Source organism: Solenopsis invicta, chromosome 13 (genome assembly GCF_016802725.1).
Source record: "Solenopsis invicta isolate M01_SB chromosome 13, UNIL_Sinv_3.0, whole genome shotgun sequence".
Taxonomy (NCBI): Eukaryota; Metazoa; Arthropoda; class Insecta; order Hymenoptera; family Formicidae; genus Solenopsis; species Solenopsis invicta.
This window is the reverse complement of record NC_052676.1, coordinates 6,669,058-6,691,733: the sequence shown is the minus strand read 5'-3', so window position 1 is coordinate 6,691,733 and position 22,676 is coordinate 6,669,058. Positions and strand designations below refer to the sequence as shown.

The 22,676-nt window shown below is 34.1% G+C and overlaps 1 protein-coding gene across 4 annotated transcripts in view; it reads left to right on the top strand.

The window, feature by feature from the left end:
- LOC105205582 (small conductance calcium-activated potassium channel protein) overlaps nucleotides 1–22,676 on the top strand; it is a 154,917-nt gene that overhangs the window by 106,968 nt on the left and 25,273 nt on the right. For all 4 annotated transcript variants that reach the window (XM_039456594.1, XM_039456596.1, XM_039456595.1 and 1 more), the window contains 3 exons: nucleotides 5,642–5,737; nucleotides 16,511–16,932; nucleotides 21,585–21,720. In XM_039456594.1, coding sequence (XP_039312528.1) covers nucleotides 5,642–5,737; nucleotides 16,511–16,932; nucleotides 21,585–21,720 — 654 coding nt within the window. The remainder of the gene's footprint in view (nucleotides 1–5,641; nucleotides 5,738–16,510; nucleotides 16,933–21,584; nucleotides 21,721–22,676) is intronic.

Genomic DNA, 22,676 nt, shown 5'->3' with positions numbered 1-22,676 from the left:
CGATAGAAATTTCGCATATCCGCGAACATTGTACAACACTCGTACAAAATCAACTCTTATAAGGCCGGGCGAGAATAAATGTTGCGCTTACACTTTACCCTAATCCTTTAATCCATTTATACAAGCGGCTAGAAAATTTTATCCAACAGACGCGATGGCCTCGCTGAAAATGTTGGGGAAAAATTTTGCTCGGCGAGTTGGATAAAAGGCAAGCGCCACAGCGCAAAATTTCATAGCCATATTTGAAGGAACATTTACATTTTTATCTCCGGTCTTTAGATTTCTACGTTTCTATTTACTATAGCACGGTAAATCCTCTTCCGCGCGTAATGAGAATACCCTTTTGATGTTTCAAACGCGATTACGCGAGTGGCTTATAATAAAATCATTCGAGTTTAAATACATTTTGCAAGAGAGTATTGTCTCTGAGATTCGCATAAAGAGAAATTTCGCGAAGAGCAACCGACGTTCGGTCTGGCTCCCTTCGTTTCTTGCGAGCCCTTAATCCCTTTCCAGGTTACATGGCGGAAAGAGGCTTTGCCTAGCCTGCGAGCTTGTTGTCGTCGTTCTTCCGGAAAGCAGCTCGTTATTGCGATCCACAATTCACCGAAAATCTCGTAAACCGCTCCCATACCATCACCGAATAAACTATGCATGTATATGTGCATGCAAGAAGCATGAGAGTTATTCCCTGCGAACAGTCTCCTCATTATAGATCCTAGGAAATACGAACTAACGAGAAAGGCAATTATCCAGATATAGTTTCCCAATTTTAGGAATTGTTCGTTATTGTTTGTCTTTCAATCAGTCTATCTGGTCGGTCTTGCTTCAAACCAGAATTTTAATCAAGCCTCAGTTGCCGAGACACTTTGTATATTGGACTAAAATGACGTTCGGATTGGTCAAAGAACTCGCGGGTAAAAGGGACGACGAATAAACCCTGTAAACTTTAAACTCGGGCAAACATCTCGAGCGAGCTTAAAAGCCTAAACCCGCCCGGCATTGCGTATCGCGAGATTACGTCGAGCGGCGTAGGCAGACAAAGCGACGTGCATTCGACGATGCAGAACGGAAATTACGCTACGTGACTCGGGCTGCTGTAAATAACGTGCCGCCGCTATTAGCGAAACTAAAAGCGGCGGTGCGAACGTCGCGAAGTTACCGCGTCAGGAATTAGCCTTCTTAAATTTTGTACGTCACGGAGCCGCAGTAAATTCAGGTAGATAAAATCGCGAGATTTATAGCGCGCGATATAAAACGCGCATAGCACTCCGCGCCGAAATTTTAACGCGCTCTTGATTTTTAGTCGCGACGTGGAAAGAGTCAACGCTGTAGGTGATAAGAAATCTAAGAGTACTTATACTATTGTTTTTTTTATTTATTTTTTTTATCAAGTGATTCTTTCATATTATACATCAATATTTATTTTTTCTGTTGATCGTTTAAAGTGTCTAGCAAACATAGAAATGAATCGTGAGTATCTATTGATTTATTTAGTTTTTCTGTCAACAAAGATTTCGAGCACTGAAATGTATGTATTTTGTTAAGGGATTAAATGTTTAACAGTAAAATCAAAAATACATAAATTGGGGGTAACAGAATAATTCTGATAACTGGACCGGATTTTCAGTATAAACGCCAATTAACAACTACATAGGATCAATATTATTTTTTACTCAACAATGTAACTGTTACATACAACAAGCGTTGTATTTACGGTGACCAGATTTGTCCTTTATTTTCTTTCGAAAAATAAAATACAGATCTGCGTGGAAATTTTAAGGTTTTTATCCTACATGATTCTACACAATATTTAAAACAACTAAATTTATCAATTGTTCCATAAATTGGGTTTTGTGAACATAAATAAATCTAAAGAGCAGCTATCCAAAGAAAGATTGTCCTTTAGAATAAAGAACGTATGATTATTTATATTATACTTATATGTAAGTGAGTTGGTGAAAATACTGATATATAAACATTTTTCTAAAACAACACTTTGTCATGTAATGGAATCAAGCTACGAAAAATTAATAATATTCTTGAAACTTTTATTTAACCATACAAATAAAGTGATTAAAGTTGCAAAATATACATTCCAGATTTTTAGAGAAAAAATTAGTCAAGTCCTACAAAACTGGCACAAAACTCCCTCAACATACATGGGTGAGATGCCACCTCCTATAGGCGCATTCCACTTAACACTCTTAACAAAACACACTCTTAAAATCATTTCATTCTTGTTTATCAAATATTAAACAAGGATAACCGATGCTTGTGAGCTTTAAACGGAATGCATCCCTATGAAAAAAGCTGTCACAAGCATTGAAACAATATGACGTAATAAAAACTAGCATGTTTTGTTTATCTACAATTGATCATTAAATTTAAATTATAGAAACACAAAAATGAGTAATGAAACATTGTTTGCAAATTAAACTTTTATACTTTCATACTTTTAATGATTTAAGCAGCATATCAAATTTAAAACGTTTAGAATTAAATAAACCAAAATTTTAATTTATAAAATTAATTTAATGAAGGTGTCAAGCACCATGTTTCAAATATGCAGCTTTTCTCCCCAGTGTTAGAAAAATATGTCACTGCAACTTGTATATTCCTTTATATTTTCAAGTATTTAACCGCATGCTTTTTTCTTGAAATAATTTTCTGAACTAGCGTTAAGTCTTATATGAAGAAAAGTTTTAAGTAATTTAATTGCAAAAACAAAAAATAAGAGGTTTGTGAAACCATATTTGCATAAAAGAATGGAGTTTGTATGAAAAGTCGTATTACTCTCCTGCATCTTTCTAAGCTGGGAAACTTTCTTAGTGTAATGAGAAAATAACTTTATTATATAAAATATGTAATTTTGATTAAAATATGAACCTTTTAATAAAATATCTTATAAAAAGGTATTTAATACGTTCTAAAGTTATTGTCAACTGATTAACCCTCCATAATTTAACCGCAAATTTGAAGACATTTTCAATTTTGAATTATTCTGTTTAAAATTCGGACATGTACAAAAAAAAGTAAAAAAACATTTTAGGCCAAACAACTGTAAAATCGTATTCTGAAATGTTGGAAGAGTACCAGAACTTTTTCCAATTTTTTAAAGTGTAAAAGCCCTTTCAAAAACCGTATCAGGCGCCAGTGACCTTTTTGGACTAGAAAAGTGGTGAGAAAAAATGTTGGTCCATAGAGAGCTAATTGCCACGCTTTTATTCAGTAATTTTGTTATTTATTGTATTGATTATTTATCGTTTTTTATGCGTGATATACTCCGGTCAATGTTAAAAGGATGAATGGCGCTCGAAATAACCATAAGAATGTACAGCCACATATGCATAGCAATTTAAAGCTCATGTAAAGCGATGCATTTTATTGCAATATTCCAAGAGTTTCTCTCTAAGACATAAGGCAAGATTCAATTTTTCTAAAATGCTCTTTTTACGCCGGCACTTTTTACGACCGTTAAAGATGTTTGCGCCTTCGCCGGGTCGAGAGTCGTAAATCGGACACTGTTGTTGAGAAGCGCTATGCTTGACTTTTACGATATGGCAACAAGCAACTTCACAAAGATGTGCATATTTCATTATTTCACGTCTGCAGAAGTGATCATAATTAACAATAAGACGAGAGTTCGTTACTTTAGTTAAATGAAGAAGTTCGATAATTAATTCTTCGATATCCTCGAACTGTCCGTGTCTATGGCTACCGATAATGAAATGCTGAAACAACGATCGTATTTATTTCAATTTTTCTCTTGATCGACAGAAGTGATTACAATTTTTTTAATATAAAAAAATTTCTTCCACGTAAATTTGCGCAAACATTTACAGAAAGGATTAGCATCAAATCAACAATTCATTGTTTCATATATATGCAAGAATATAAAATTTACTTGGGAGAATTTATAATCTTAAATAGACATAATTTGCTTACATAAAGAAATTTTGTTTATACGACATGTATTGAAAACTTTACGATTATATTCATGAATTATTCTACAATAGATTCGAGACAAGTTATGAAATATTTACTACTCAAAATATTATTTATGAAAGTGTGAGACGATACTTCATAATAAATTGATGGAAAAAAAATCAGTTTAAACTCAGTTTAAAAATTAATAGGTAATTTTATACACATAAGTATAAAACTTTTCTGTATAAACTGAAGTAGTAATCTAAAATACATGTATAAAATACATTTATAATACGTGTAATGTAAACTATAGACTAAAACTACAAGTAACTTTTCAAATAACTACTTCGATACAACTTCGGAGAAAGAAGCCGTATTAAGCTTGTTGTGGCGCCAGTACGCTTAAGGGGCTGCATAACAAAATCTCATGCTACTCTTTACTTTGCTTAATTAAAAATGTATGCAATGACGAATGAAATAATAAATAAAGGCACTCGTGCATACATGTATATTCGTGTAAAAATAAGCTTAAATTAAAAAAAAATGAGAAAGTATATATACGTATATACTCAATAATCAAATGCTAAAAATGTACCTTTAAAAATTTTTTTAAATTTTGAAATAAAAAAATAAAAGATCTTATAATAATTATACCTCTCTTTCACGCTCCTCCCTCCCCTGTCTCTCTTTTTTCATCCTTTTCTTCTTTTTCTCTTCTTTACAAAGAGTTATAATACCATTTTCTTCTCCATTAATTATAAATTTAGAAATTAATGTATTAGAGAAAGGTTGCCGATACCGATACCACTTTGTTTTTAAACTGTACTACTATACTTATATTTTTTATACAAAAATTAAAAAGTAAAACTTTGAATATACACATACAAATTAGAAAGTATCTTTTACCGAATGTAATACAGCAGTTTTTATAATAAACGTTTCAAATTTTGCAACAATTAAATTTTTTTAAGATGAGCAAAAATAATCGGCTGACATCCCAAACTGAGTAGGCAATAATGCTACATTTCCTTTAACATGCATCTCTGTACGAAATACTTGCAACCTCATGATTTTAAGTTGTAAGGATTCTTAGAAGTCTTTCACGTCAATGTAAAACTTATTTTACTGATTTATATGAATACATGTTTCGTAAGACGCAGCATATAGCATAACATGTAAAGATTACGTTACTAACTTAATAGATGGATTACGTAATGTTGTGTCTTCTATTTTATCTACAGTTTTTATAATTTTATTGTATGTCTAATCGATAGATGTGCCAATTTACGCTGCACCTCGATTTTATATTTAATAGCGCATTATGAGAAAAATAAGAAAGAAAAAAAAATATAACAATTTTTAGACGCTAAACATGTAAAATAATAATATTTTTAATAATGCACTTATTATTATTTAAACTATACGACTTACAACAGCAGGTCGTGTAAATTTTATTCTTGTTTTTGAAGAATCCATTTTTAAATTTTATATAGAAAGAAGCTATGCATGTACAAACTATCGCTTTTTACCTCTTTTGGTTTTTATCAGCATATTAATAAAGTGCTCAGTTTCCGAAATAAAGAAATGTTGTTTTAAGAGACCAATATCGATAGCGGTAACTTTCCTCGACATAGTAAAAAATAAATAAATTTATAAAACAAAATGTATTTTATTTTAGACATTTAAATACGAAGATGCTTATATGTTACAGGCCTCGTTTTTCTCGACAGCACTGAAAACCCTGATCTCTGTGTCTACTGTGATACTGCTTGGCCTCATATTTGCTTACCATGCCTTAGAAGTTCAGGTATGTATGATACATCTCTCGTGGTATAATAAGTGAATATTTGAATAAAATACATACAGGAAGCTTCAAACGCAGAGTCGTTGAAATTCAAACGGAACACAAGATCACATCCCACCAATTATTCCGGAAATATAAAAGTTGTTATCCACTCGTGCGCTTGCACAATTGCCGCGGTTCTCGACAAAGTTGAACCGCGGCAATTGTGCTAAAATTGCTGGAAGATAGTGTTTTTTTCTTTTTTTTTCAATTCATTGAATATTCGTCGAAGAAAATGCTTGCGCGTTGTTGTTACTATTATTATTAGAATTTTCCAACGCTGACAAATTATTACTGTCATGTATATGTAACTCTTATGTATAATAATTATTATTATACTTCAAGAAGTTGCTAGAAACGTGAAAATGAATTACCGGTGGGTATAAATAATTACGTATAATCGGAACAAATAAAGTAAATTTCCGGAATCGAGAAGCGCGGTATGCAGCGGCAAATCGGTTTTTGCGTTTCGAGGAGACCGAGCGCGACGTTACACTCCAGTAATTACGGAATTTAACGACCCAACTGTGCGTCGCGCCGCTCGGAATCGCGGGTGAATCGGCGGTGCGACGTGGAGCTAATCGAAACGCCATCGCGGAACGCAGATTTCACACAGGTACGCGAGTGTTAATGCGCCACTAATAAAAGGCCAATTACGTCGCGCGCGCGGTCAAATTTTATCTATTCGTCGCACGACGCGCCGTCATCGACCGGCGATTATTTACGCGTTATCCGGAGCGTGTGTCCGCTCAAACGTTCGAGCCGTGAAACGAACCGAATGAGCGACGGCGTATTTGTGGAGCGAATAAATGTGTAACTCTACCCCTTCGGCTTTAGATCAATAAGCAACGTCGCGCACACAAGCTTGAGCGACTCGAAAATTCGCAATGGTGGACACTCGCCAAGAAAGCCGCTGTTTATCACAGAATATTCATTGTGTCTGCTCTGCTTTATAACGGGAAATTTTTATCGCGTAAACTGCAGATAAATCTCTTTTTACTGTCCGTTTTAAAATAGGGATTTCAACTTGTTACGCTGTACCGAAAACGTTGGAACGTCTTAGCCATCTGTAATTCTCCACGGTATAATGTTATAAATCTATGTAATTCGTTATATAAATTAGATATTTTATTTTAATTAATACTTATATAACAAATGACATAAATTTTGTTCAATGAGTGTTAAAAGAAATTCGCGATAAGAACCGGGATTTCTTGTGCGAATTAATTGACTTTATTACATCTTATGCGCGACTTTCTCACACCTCCCGATAGCTATCTTCCAGATAAAGATATTCATCAATTAACTAAAAATTCGTTTTCTTCACTGAAATCTCTGGTTACGTAGCTAACGAATAGTTATTCTTTTCACTACTAACTTTTCACACAAAATGTAATACAGTTTAATTAGAAATTACCATATTTTGTGAAAAATATCTCATGTACAAAGTTATAATTTAGAGATGAACAAATTGGGCATGGGGAAGATACGAATCAAACATTTGTGAGGTTGAATCAAATCGAATCTCTCTCTTTGATTTGAATACTAATAACACTTTTCTGAATTTACATTACATGCTAATTTAAACATGATAAAATATAATATTTTTGATGACATTGAAAATCTCTTTTAACAGACGAGAAAGTTAATTACAAGCATTTTAGAGAATAACTACAAAAAAGTGATGTGCTAAATAAAAATTTATAATAAAATAATAAATGTGAGGGTATTTCGTAGTACTTTTGTATCAAATTATTAATTTTACAAATTTTTTATTTTACATGATATATTAACGTACACAAAATATAAGTATATAGGCAGATTATGATATAGTCTTGAAAGGTAAAGTGCAAAATTGTCAAAGTTCCCTTAATTAATTGCTTAATTAATTACGTTCAATTAGGAGCTAATCTGACGCTTTCGCGTGATAATGACATCAGAAAAAAATGACAGGTTTGAGGTAGCGGAATTTAAAACCGGATTCATTACGATATCCGATAAGAACGAAAAGTTCTCCGCTATTCTCTCAGCTCACTTCCTGCTCGGAACTCATCTTAATGAGATACCAATGGCCGGCAGTGAAGCGAGCTTCACAAAGTCGCGCACGGCCCGGACTGGCTCGAACATTTAAGCGTCAACTCAAATATTGACCGTCTTTCAAGTCTCCATGCCTTGAGACGTTATTCACCGAGTGTTCTGTGAGAGTGTGTACGTGTATATGACTTAGATAGTCGATTTCTCCGACAGCTCCGAACGAGCGGATTCGTATAAACATAAACTTAGCGCGAAGTAATACAGCGGCAGAGAACTTTGAGAAAATCGAAGAAAAGCGATGCGACGCGAATGATTCGAGAAGAGACTTTCCGAAGGTTTTTCGGCATAGTCTTATTTTACCTGCAACTTCTGAAGTTTCAGAGGTTCGTTGCAATGAATGAAGTTTTCGATAAAACGGTGATATAAATTCTACCTATGTTCGAGAAATAAATATAAAAGGAATTTGCATCAGTATACATATAAATTACATTCAATTCATTTTCTTCTATTTTTATATATTTTCTTTCTTTATAAATATTTTATATTAAGTTTATTCTTTGGATTATATATTTTAATTATCCTTGCACTAAAAATATAAAATTTATTTTTTTCCTTTTTTTTATATATATATGAGGAAGGTCATTAATACCAATATATCGCTTTGTTTTTGGATTTTATTTCTTTAACAAAAAGTAAAAGTATTTTTTGTTCGTCAATTGCTATACAAAACAGTTCACTTTAATTAAGTATTTAAATATTTTTTCATATTGTTATAATAAATACGGTTTAGCGAACGCGTGTCGTTGCCACTTGATTATCAAACCATGTGTCGGCGCAATCAAATAGATATCAAAGACATATCCTAACTGCTCTTTGCTATGTAGACTTAAAAACCCACGTTTTCTTGTTTGTACTTATACTGAGGATAGCCAGAAGCGGTGCCGCTTGTGGCATGAAAAGTTCAAGATCATTTCGAATTTGAAATAAAACTGGTAATTTTGAACAAGAAGAAACTTGCACACCGAGTATCGCGCAAACACTCTCACTTTGATTATTATCCTTGCTAAAAGTAAAAGTGCCTTTGAAAAAGTAAAGCCTTTTAATTATTTGTCCTTGCTAAAAGTAAAACTTTAGAAACTTAACTGCAAACTAGAAAGTGTTCGGATGATACAGCAGTTTTTATAATATCGTTTTGAATTTTGTAATAATTAACTTTTTCATAAAATAAAAAAAGTGAGCGTCTAACAAAATAAGCTTTAAAATAAAATATATGCACTAAGTAATAATGTTAAATTTTCTTTATCTTTTTCTTTCAAATGAGTCATTTGTAAAAAATACAAGTTAATGTATACGAGAATGACGATTCTTAGAAATCATTAATTTTGATATAAAACATTTTTGTCAATTTATATAAATATCTAATACCGTAAGATGCAATATTATATAAATGTCGCGCGACAATATGTAAAAGTTACATTAACATAACTCAATAAATCTCATATTGTTATACGTTTGTTCTATACGGTTTTTGCTATCTTATAGTTTGTTTTATCAATAAGCGTCCCAGTTTATACTGCATCCCCATTTTATATTTAAAACTGAATTATAAGAAATATAAGAAAGAAAAATATAAGTAGAACAGTTTTAGGGCGCTACAAACACGTAAAATAATCTAATATTATCAATAATATACTCATTGTTATTTAAACTAACTTTTTGCAGCTTGCAAAAAAAGAACGTGCAAATTTTACGAGTATTTTCGCTTTTTAACGATTTGTTTTTAGCAAATCTTTGCTAGAAAAAAATCATGAGCGTATAACAGGGTTTTACTTCTTCAATTAATTATTTAAGCGAATCGTGTTTTTATCAGTAGACATTAATATAATATAATATTTAGTTTCCGAGAAATAAGGGGGCATTAAAAGATTTATGTATTGGTATTGGTGACTTTCCTCTATCATGTATTATTTTTGCGAAATTTGCGGCCGCATTTTGTCAAATAAAAAATTACATTCCGATATGTCGACGTGAATAGTTTGTGCTCTAGAGAGACGTCGTTAATGTTTCGTGCCAGTTTTGCCTAACGGAAAACAAATTAACTTTAAATAGCAGATCAACCAAGATCTGTCGCGTGTGTCTCTGGGGAACATCGAAACCGATCGCGACGCGGAAAAAGAGGATGGCAATAGCTGCCAACATCCCTCCGCGTATCCCGAATCGCATATAATTTCGACTCAATGTGCCGGAAAAATGTTCTCGTCAGGCTCGTGGTCGATGCAATTTCGCCGCGATATATCGTGGCTCCGTGGATATTGTCGTATCCTTGCGATTCAAGGGAGAACCAATGCGACGACGTTTTCAGACCGAAGCGAGTCCCCTGCGAGCGCTTCTCTTTTTCTTTTCCCCATGAAAAGGAAATCGTTCAGAAAGTTCGCGATCAATAAAACTGCGTCCGCTGTACGATCTGCTGTGCGTAATTTGCTGCACGAGAATAGCGTGTCTTTAAAGATAAAATCGTATCACTTTTGTATATACGGAGTATATCCCGTATGTCGCGATCTTTTAATATTAAATATTTAAAACGTATCTTTTCTTCGTGGAGCGAGTCGTTATATGTTGAGTATTCCGGTATCTCCTGATTAAATAATTAAATTGAAATTACGCACATGTGAAGTAATAAATTGCGTGCTTCTTTTTTTTTATTTTACATTGCGACTTATTCTATGACCTCGTAATGCGGGAGGTTGTGGTTTCTAATTGTTCAGAACTGGGAGCTTATTGGCGCCCGTAATAGGAAATATTAGGAGCGAGAGATTTCCAACTTGATGACCAGCCCGGTTACATAGAGCTGGCTCACGCAATCTTGCGGCAACAACGGCTGGCTTGGAGCCTAATGGCCTGCTGACCTTTCGGCACCTGTTGATTGTCGTTCATCAACGATTTGCATGCGCAGATTTGCCGGGATTCACCTGACACGGCGAAACGAAGGGGGTTTCCCCTGGGAGAACATTGTTCTGATCAATGTCGACCGTACTAGTCTCTGATTGTCTTTCCGTCTCTCTCTCTCTTCCTCCCTCTCTTCCTCCCTTGCTTCATGCAACTGTAAATCTAGATTTTCGCTGCACTTTATCATTCTTGACACACTGAATCTTTGACGTCATAGGTATATATTATTATTTTCGTATTTAAAATATGAAGAAAAAAAAATATAGAAAGAGTTTCCAACAAGAATAAAATAAATCCAGTACTTTTTTTTAATTTGAATTGTGACACAAAATCGTTCTCTATCAGTAGTGTTATATTGTGACGAATTTTGTTCCGCCATGAATCAAACAAACGAGAGGAAATATAAGAGTTTAACATTTTTTTATTCGACAAGAATAGCAACAATATTTAAAAATAAAAAGTGAAAAATTTATATTGTTTAACACTTTATACTTTGATTCATATTTAACCTTCATCTTTAAAATTATTAATGTTATAAAAAAGGATAAATGTAAAATATTATTGGATAAATAATTAGTATATATAAAATGTTCGCAAGAAGCAAACAAGTTTTTTATTAAGTCTTCAGAATATTAATGATAGTTTAAAATTTTGTTCTCATATGTCTAGAGAATGATTACTATATTCATACACTGAACGGTTTGAAGATGAGAAGTTCTTTTTGTTTTCAAATAATTCAATTTTTGGATTTTCTTGGTTTTTTGCGAAAATCTCCCTATATTTTCTTTTTCCTTCATATTTCGAACACGAAAATCAATTTTATCATTTTTCCCCAAATTCCATTTCGCATTTAATCAACGAATATATGAAGTCGTTAACAATGCCTCTTAATGTCGATTCTCGCAAAAAGAATTAGAAAAAAATAGTTAAAAAATAGGAACGCGATATATCGACGAAGTACCACGAAACGAAAAAAGAAAGTTTAATGAACATTGTATTCAGTTCCGTGAAATCTGCTATTTTTTTAAATATTGTATTTTTGCCATTGTAGAGTTTTGAAATACTATAGGCTCTTATCTCCACACTCGTTACAAGGTATCCTGCGTCCACTCAGATAACGGGAAAGTTGCATAGAAGCCACGACATCACTATAGATTCATGGGTCTATAAATCATTGATGTTTAAGCCGACCCTATAGTTAGACCTTCAAATAAGCGCAGCGCACAAACGACAGTTCGCATTTTCGTCGTCGTTTTAAACGTCTTTGTGTCGAGCGTTCCGCCTTTCACAGTTTCCCGATACGAAGCGGCGGATTTTCTTTTCTCCTTTTTTTCGTTACGCGACAATCTCCGGATTATTCCACCGGATAAGTAAACTCCCACTGCATTATACTAATCTATTCAGGATGTCGGAGCCCGGCGCGGGTCGCATCTTGCGCGGTCGCCGGTTGAAAGATACGAGCTGCAAAGTATCCGCGATGTATCACGGGTGAGATATCGCCAAGATATAAAAGATCTCCGCGCATCTCGTGATGGATGTATCGTATCCCACCGAGGATCCTAGAGTTCCGTAGAGTGGAACAACTCCATTGTTGAAGCGATGAAGTTTAAAATCGCGCGGTTCCAACCGACGCGTTAGAACGGGAAAACTTGAGAGATGATTTACGATGCCGCAAGTCTCAGTGACCCTCCGCATGGTTTTTCGATATTGAAAATCTGCGATTATTCACAAATAATTAGCGACATCAGAGAAACAAAGAGAGAGAGAGAGAGAGAAAGAGGGTTTGAATCTGCAAAACGGTAGACATATATCAAGAATCCATAGAGTGTTCCTTAAGCGCTCCAATATTGTAGGAATTGATTCTTGAGATTATTTTATGAGGAGAACTTTTTAGTGTATTAATCTCGAATTTGATACGAGTATCAATACTTTGAAATAAAATTAATCATCCTATGTTAGTTGTTCCTCAATTTCTTCCAAAGCAATAAAGCAAGATTTATTTCTACGTTATTGACCTTTTACAAAACGACGATAATAGGCAAGGAATAAAGGTAATATTATGTTTACTTACGTTCGAGTTTGAAGAAGAAACCTCTTTTCGATTAGAAGATATTAAGAAATAACGATATATTATAGAATAAAATGTGTAACATTCTAATTAATTTTTTTTAATTAATCTGCTTGAAATTGATTTTTAATATCCTGAGAAAAGAAAATGTTTGCATAATTAATTCATAATTTAACTGAAATTTATAATCATTTTTGTTTCTATCTATTTATTTTAATCGTGCAAATAATAATCATTACTAGTTATATAATCACGCAATTAACAAGCGAATATTTAAGAAATAGCTGTATTTACTATATAAAAATGTTTATTTTATTTTTACTATCCAAATTTTGATATTTTATTATATAATAATATTCAAAATTAATTTATAGTAAAATGTGTTCACAGATTCATAAAACTGTAAACACAAGGTTATTATTATTAACATGTAGCCACAATAATTATAAAAATGGAGCTTCTAACCATAATTATTTTAAAATATAATCGATATATCCATAATTATTTTGCTATGCAATTATAGTCACAAGTACCAAAGAATTTTCTCTCAGTGTACTATTTCTGAAACAAGACCTTTGATACTACATGTTCATATGAACTTTTCTTCATAAAATGATCACAAAAATAAATTCCTCCAATAGAACAGATTAAAAAAAACCGCCCTATGTATTCGATATCAAGGGTAAAACGGAGAATCCCTAGAAATGGCATGCGCATGTGCGTGGAAATCTCGCCGATTGAGTGAAGAATAAATGAAATGAAAATGGAATAAAGGTCCGAGGCGTCCAAAACCCGCGAGACCAAAAAATCTGTAGCGTCGATACAAATCACGCGATACGTGCCTCGAATGGTACGTGTGTAGGGTGCTTTAAACGCGATCCGTTCAGATCTGACAGGATCGTTACAGAGTTAAGGATGATTTGTTGCCGGAATGGCGGTGGCGTGTGTGCACGGTAACAACGACCGCGATTCTCCCTCTCGCACGAAATAGACAATGATAAACAATGAATACGTGGTGCGGCGTTTTAATCAAGTCAGGGGCAAAGCGGCTGGAATTCATATTAATCGGAGCGGGGGCTCAAAGAGCGAGTTCCTATGTACGGGAATATGTGGGCTCATTTGTCTCGATTGGCAATCTCGCGCAATCGATACCAGTCGACATATCTAAAAATCACTTTGAATACGCGTATGATAATGTCGAAGGATCACGAAAATGATTAATTTATTCGTTTGTTTGTCCGCTCGGCGAACGATCGTGTGAGATGGATGGTTTAATAGACATTTTTCAATAACGTATAGTTTCGACGAGTATCTGAACAATTTATAATACGTTCCAATTAACTCTCAACCGTACTGCATATTAATCGCATTTATTGATTAAAGCTTATTGAAATGTTCAGGGGAAGCTTAAAAGCCTAAAGTAAATATCCAAGGTCTTCAACGTTTAGAAAAACATGCCAATCATCATAAAACGTTTCCCTTAATCAAATATTCCTCGGATTAATTATCGAAATATTATCAAGTCTTTGAATAACAGAGAATAACATTTATAAATGTTATTGTTATAATATAAAATTGAGTTCCGCGTTTGTTTTTACTCCACCCTGTAAATCACGAACATTTTTTCATATTTTTATACAAAAATAATTCGGTAAAACTTTACTTTTTAAATTTGAAACTGTGTTTTGAAACTTTATTCTTTTTTTATTAATATATATTTTCAAAATTGTTATATTTTGTTTGCGATTAAATAAGAGTCAATGCTTTAAAAAGTTATTTAAAGAAAACTATACATCAAAGATTAATAAGAAGAAAGGCGCAATCATAAAAACGCAGCTATTTTTATTTAAAAAATTTTTTTTATTTTCGGAAATAACTCATTACTTGTAGCAAAGTTATAGAGTCAAAGAGTTACCTTTTCTTCAATTTCTTCTTAACTTCAATTCTTTCTTTCTATCTACTAATTGTAACTTACATTTTTCTGGTAACTAGTAATTAAATTAGTAGTTCCTTTTTTATTTATTTTAAACTTACTTTATTTATTTTAAACTTACTTTATTTATTTTAAACTTATTCGTCAACATATAATCGTTTAGCAGAATGAAGTGATAATCTATGAGAATAGCTATTATATAAACACATAAGAATAGTTATCCTATAAATATTAACCTTGCTGGTTTGTTCGAATTTACTGTACAGTTGTACTGATAGGATCAACATGACCCAACTCGTTATTTCATTTTTGCGAAGATATGAAAACAAAACAGACTGGTTAAACCTTTATTACTGAAAATTAAAAAGCAAATAACACAAAATGAAAAATATCTATCAAAATATATCTATCAAAAAGTAAAGAAAAACATTTTTTATAAGTTGGTACAATCTGAACAAAAATAACTTGTGTAACGTACAAAATGTACTTCTTGCAATTGCTATATACAATATTTGTTTTGTTATTATTGCTTTAATAGAAATTTACAAAGGACACGTTTAGTAGCTGCAATAAACCCTGAAGCAATGACTTAATTTGCTTCTTGAACTAGGACATTACGCGACTGAGAATAAAATAACGACATTCAGTATGAAAAATTACAATCCATAATATAAAATAATTCAATATAAGTAATATATGTATAATATAATAATATAAATAAATAATAAAACAATAAAATTTATTTTTCTCACAATATTTGATAATATACTGGAAAACCATAACTTTATTGCCAAACATTGGTTTGACACAATTATACACACTAATTTGTCATAAAACATTGTTACATTAAAATTTGTTAAACTAAAACGCTAAATTTGTTTTATCGGATCATATTGACCGAATATCATGTATGTAACAATTAAAAACTTTAGAAAAGGAACGAGAAAATTAAAACTTTCTTAATCAAATTAATGTGTTTAAATAAAATCATGAAATGCCAGAATGCTCACTCATCACATAAAAGTATAATATATCAAATAAATCTGAACACATCAGCAGGATTAAAATTGAAACTTTACTCTTTAAAATAAACTCTGAACAATTGGTTTACAATAATTTTACCATAAAGTTTGAACGTGGTAAACTTTTTAGTTGAAAAATATTGACCACATAATTTTGATTATTTATTCCAAGTATAAATATTAATATAGTTAATATATATGAAAAATATTTTAGTTTCATGTTAAGATAATTGTGATTCATTACATACAAAATAATGTGACGTATACCCGAGTGTTTTATAACAATGTATAATAAGCAAATAATAAGTAATGCTAAGAATGCAGGATTTTTGTATTTAAAAAAGCACTGAGTAAACATTGTAAAACATTAACAGAAAAATGAAACCCAATGACTCGTTACATTTTGGGTATACAATTATAATGTGTTATTTTCTAGAGTTACTTTTATAATGGTAATTAGTTACTTTTTTGAGAATGAAAAACTATACTTGCAACTAATTACTTCTACAAAGTAACTTTTCCAAATCTGTTTATATATCAATCATAAAATTTTCAAAATTTAATCAAGTTGTTACATTATGTAAAGGACTAAAAAATCTTCTCAAGTATCGGGAAAAAAAAGTAATCTTGTGACTTAAGTACACTTTGATCAGTAACTTTAGGTATTAAGCTGACATTCTTGTCGCGAGAACGTTATCTCTTATTATCTTCACTTTTTTCTCGTTGGGCGACAGTTGTTCATGATCGATAACTGCGCGGACGACTGGCGGATCGCGATGACTTGGCAGCGGATCGCGCAGATCTCCGTGGAGCTGTTGATCTGCGCGATCCACCCGATCCCAGGCGAGTACTACTTCCTGTGGACGACCAAGCTGGCGAACAAGAACGGCGACATGGGCTCCACGTGGGTGCCGTACGACGTCACCCTCTCGCTGCCGATGTTCCTCAGGCTCTACCTCATCTGCCGGGTGATGCTGCTGCACTCGAAGCTCTTCACGGACGCGTCGTCGCGAAGCATAGGGGCCTTGAATCGCATCAACTTCAACACCAGGTTCGTCCTCAAGACCCTGATGACCATCTGCCCGGGCACGGTACTGCTGGTCTTCATGGTCTCCCTGTGGATCATTGCCTCGTGGACACTGCGACAGTGCGAGAGGTAAGAGAGCTCGAGACCTTCCGACTCCGTTCGTGCATAAAAGATAAGAAGTCACGCACGAGGAACCGTCCGCTCCACACTTTTGATCTTCAACGTTAACGGAATCTTGGATTACATTAATCCTAGGTTAACGAATGCGTCATCCACTTCCACTATCAAAACTCAATGAATCAAAATCCTTTAATCCCCCCCGCGTTCAACAGCTTTCCAGCTGACGACACTGTCATAACACGATTGTTATTTTTCTTAGTTTGCTCTTCGGTGTCTGTGAACGATCTTCTTCATATAATCTCTTCTTTCGCTCATCGCGCGATGTAATAAGTGAAGCTGTTGTTCTAATAGCAGTTGTTTCCGCTTTATTCGCACGATCCATGATCCGACGGGAGGAAGAGTAATGACACGCACATTTGGATATCATACACAGCTCAATGGACGCGACTCATTTGCGTGCGATGATTGATCTACGACCTAATGGCGCGTCCATCCGTCGCGCTACCGTGCCGTAATAATAAATCTCGGTGCGCGTCCTTCCGCTAGCGGAGCGCAATCCCCGATTGAGGTCGCCGACTGGTGATTGCGGATCCCGATGGAGATCGACTGATAATTAAATTCTTTTCGTAAATAGTCGCGCCGATTTCAGGAATAATCAATCTTCGCCCGGGCGATATCGAGCCAAGCATCCCTTAGCTACGGCCAGGTAGCTCGGAGGGTGGAAAAGGATCCTTCTTATCCGCCCTCTTCCGAAATCTACTCGGTTCTCCTTAATGGACGGTGGGAGGTTTCCCTCCCACATCCTTAACTGAAATATTTATCACTCGGGGAAATGTGTGTCGACGTGTTACCGGCTGGCTCCAGCACAGCCAGGCATCCTAGGCGAGAGTCCTCGATGCAGAATGAAGCGATTTTAAACCGCGGCAATGGCGGCTGGCTGTTTCATTGTTGCCCATAGAGCGATCGTTGAAAACGGCTCTCGTATTTGATTTATCGCGCTTCACCTTCACCGATAGTCGATTATGATAATACAACCGATAACGCTAGGAACATTCGGCTTCCCGACACATTTCCAATGTACGCTGGATGAATACGCGAATACCCCGCTGTATCGCGACGCCTCGTGGAAAATTCCGATTAGCAAATGAAACGGTGTTTACGGAAGAAATTTCAATTTTCATTCAATGTTTATTCTGATAATTTCGTTATTTTTAATTTTATTATGCAAATACAGCACGCACGTGGAATATCGATATGAAAGTTTGTCAACAGCAGAATTTTTTCAATAAGTAATGAAGTAAACATTATCTTTGGAAATGTTTTATCGATACTTTGATGGTTTAGCAAATGTTTCCATATTACCAATTACGATTCTACACAAAGAGAATTTACTCTCAAAATCATGGATACTCGTGGAATAACATGGCATTTCGAGAAAGTTTACTATATAACTTTAGTAAAGAACAATGAATACAATGAGCCATATTTTGCATAAAAAGTGAAACACAAGTGGTACATGTAATCTTGCAGTTTTTGTTGAATCAGATAGTAACATTTTTATTCACCTAAACCCATGGGAAAGTGATAAATTCAAAATTCATTTTAAAAGAGTCGAAATAAATCACTTTAATAGTAGTTCGGATAATTTTGCCTCGGTTACTTGATTGTTTCTATCAGTGTATATTTTCATTACTTTTTTTTTTTTAATTAAAACCAAGAAAGAAGAACGTTCTTGAAACACTTTATAAAGGCTATAAATCTAACGGTAAAATCAATATATGTATACCTATAGTATAAAAGTTACAAATGATAATTTTTAATTTAAAATATCTTAAGAATCTTATTAGATGTGCATACATCTGCATACATTGTGCCGTTAAGAATGTTAAAACTGTACGTTTCTACATCACAAATATTCCACCTAGAGGTGCGTGAGGTTTTTTAACGCAGACCTTCGCCTGAAGCTCTATTACACTCTATATGTACTTTTTATATTATACTGTAAAGTATAGTATTTTATAAATTCATTCGTTGTCAGCAAAATTTCTTCTCTGTCGAGGCTTCGACATGAAACATATTATTTAAATATTCATCAGGAACAGGTATTGAATTCACATATTGAGCAAATAAACCATATGTACATATATAAGCATGATTACAACCAACCGTAAGCAACAGTCTACTACATAAGTACTAACTTTATAATTTCATGAGCTATAAACGATATAACTAAACGGCTAGGAACATTTGTATCTATAAGTATACAAAAAAAATATTTAACTGGTCTAGAATGATAAAATGTATTTGTGTTTTCGTAAGAGAACATTAATAGGATCTAAATTGGTATGTTATTTTCTTAAATCAAACTAAATTATCTCGCGATTAACTTTAAATTTAAAATCTCCATTCGGCTTTGTATAAGCAGCATAACAGCATTTTTCAGTTGATACGTATCATATATAATGTTGAAATTGATTAACATGTAAAATTGGAAAGTTAATTATTTCTGCACTATAATACAAGTAAATAAATAACTAAAACATTGTTCGAATTACCATTAAAAGTGACTTATTTTGACTCTTTTAAGACGAATCTTGACCACTTTTCCACGGATTTAGGTAAATAAAAATACTATCGTATAAAACAATTCATAAATCGCAAAATTTTATAAATAACTTACGTGATACTTTTTTAATAGAAATCGAAACCCATTTTAACCATCGTTCTTTAAAAAAAAGTTTTAGTAAAATTTAACTAAACTGTTTTATATTTTCTTATAATAGATGTTAATAAATCAGAGAAAATCACATAAAATTCTTTAAAATACCACAACCACCACCTCCAACTTTGAGGGTAAATTCTAAAAGAAAATTGTCTCGTATACAAATTATAAATTACATCGTAGCGAGGCGTCATTATCAACTCCCGACAATTTTATCATTTTACCGTACATTTTATCATACAATTTCATCATACACTATATAAAATGCCACAGTAGCAATTGTATATCAATTTAATCAAAATTCAAATTTCCATTTTGTCACAATTTTCTGAGCACATATATAAACGCAAAAGTAAACACTTGACGAATCATCACTATCAGTTTCCGCCGCGCCGTCAATTTTGCCGTGAGCCGTGTAAAATATAATTGTCCGAAAATAAACATTCCCAAATTCACTTTGCAAAGTAAATCGTCACAGGTGATAACGACGCGAGATATAACGTCATATTATTCGACTAACACGCGCGATTCGAAATTATTGAGCTTGCGGTTGCATATTTGCATCTGTATTCAAAATTAAAAAATCAATTTCATAATTTTGCTCTCGCACCAGCGTAAACGCCGCGTGGTTCCCGCGGCCAGTTTTACGCTCGGATTATAGAACCGGAAATTGTCGCGAAATACGAAATGATATTTTATTCAGTGTGCGTCCGCACGTGGCGACGCGAGTTTCCACGACAATAACGCGATTTTCACGGTACGCGGCCGACAATCAGTCATGCAATCAGCGTTGCTGCGAGAATAATCCGTTTCATGGGGCTCCTATGGAGTGGACCATTCGTTACGTCAAGCGCGAGTCATCAATTTTATCGGCTGGAAATAGGAGTGGGAGAATACAAGGGTAGTCACGTTCGTTACACAGGTTAATCTCATCGAAAAGATTTCCCTTTTTATCGCCGATTCTCCGTTACGCTAGTAAAATGTTATCGCCGCCATTTAAAGACTTGTTAAATTTACTTGGACCGCCCCCTGCTCTTGCAATTCCTTCCGCGTCGGAAGGGAGAGGAAATAAAACCAAATATTAGATGACACGTGTGATTCCTGATGTACACTGTCTTGTGATTTTCCACGATTACGATTTTGTCGCCCGGTAATCAACGGAGACTGGGTCGACTCGTAGATACCGTGGGTTCGGAACCCTTGATGGATCCTAAAAAGATGATTTCGCTATCCGCACGACGGCGAAACCGTGTAACATCGGCCATGTAACGAGGCCGTTAAAATCGCTTTACGACGTGGATTACAGCCGGGCACGTCGCCCGCATTGTTGCCCCCAATCCTCCTTGCGCGCGATAATGAATCTCGCGGGAGGGGGGCGGGGCCATAATGTTATCTTTCATCCTGCATTACTCCGCCCGTAGCCACCCCAGCGTTCTTCGCCCGAGATTAAACGCCAGTTACGGCAAAACGGACGTATCGAACCGCCAAGAAAAAGAGGAACCGTGGAATTCGGTTATCCAGAAGATAATGTCCCACTAACGTCAAGGACATTAAAACAGATACCCTGAAATAGCTCTTTCCCATAGCTTAATATCAATTAAAGCTCAATATCAATTAAGTTCGCCGTCTTGCGTGGCGCATGAAAGGAATCGTTACACGGTGCTCTAAATCTCATTACTCTCGATACGTACGGACTGAAAGGAAGTTGGAAAAGAAGAGCTTACCCGTTTCTGAACGTAATATCAACAACTCTGGCAATCCTTTTAGAGATAAAGCCTTGAAATTCCTCGAGTATCTTAAAACCCAAGACATTCTTAGCTCGGAGCATCTTGGGCACAGAGGAATTTAAGGATTTAGGAGCGAAAGATATCACGTTTATCTTCGCGCGCGCGCGCGCTTCGTCATTAAAGTAATGCGCCTGTCATTTTGCCCACCACAGGTTCCACGATGAGGAACACGCAAATCTCCTCAACGCCATGTGGCTCATTGCCATCACGTTCCTGAGCGTCGGTTTCGGCGACATCGTGCCCAACACATACTGCGGTCGAGGTATAGCCGTCTCCACCGGAATGATGGTAAGGGTAGAACGTAAACTAGCACAAAGTCGCAAAGATTCTTACCGTTCTTGCGAATTCTTCTCGAGCATCTAACATCCCCGCGACGTCGATCCTAAATAGAGACGCGATAGCGTCTGCCGTCAAGCGTGCAGAATGATAATCGCGAGAGAGACATACGTCGGGTTGGTCTCAAAAATAATTGAAGTTTCCTACGAAAAACCAAACGAGTCCAAACAGTCAAATTTTCAGAAAAACTTTTTGTCTTTATTTTATTGTACAAATATTATTAATATAATATATTTTTTAAACATACAATAAGTGTAAAAATAATCTAATGGTTCTTGAGTATTATTTTGAGAGGATGCATTTAAAAGAAGAAAATTAAAAAAGTCTCTGGTGTTCGTTTTTTACGAGAGTTTTTATATTTATGTACCTATTCATATCATTATATTGTATATTTACTTTTTTTTATAATATTAATAATGATAAAGGTGAAGAAAGAAATATTATTTAAAGTATAAAGAAATTATTATTTGCACTTTTTTTACAGAATTTTACTAAATGTTTTTAACAAAAGTAGCCTCTTCTATATTTTTCTTTACATAAATACAGCAATTTTTCTCGGGACACGTAACACATTTCAATACAAAAATATATAACTGCGCTCTAGTAATTATGCCTAATTCTTATATGCCTTTAAATCGTTATTTTATTTATTTTTTATATTTTAGAATCCTTATTCAATTAATTATTTTAATAAAACATTACACTAGAAACATTACACAAGACTAATCATTTTCTGTATTTTTTGAACACCAAACATAAACTTGATTTCCAAATTGTTCTATTACATCATAATTTTAAAAAGTTTGCAGCTATAGTTGCAGAAAGAAAAATATTTTTACGTACTTCATATTCACAATATTGAATCCATTTTAAATTTGTTAATTTTGACATCGAATTCGTATTCAGCG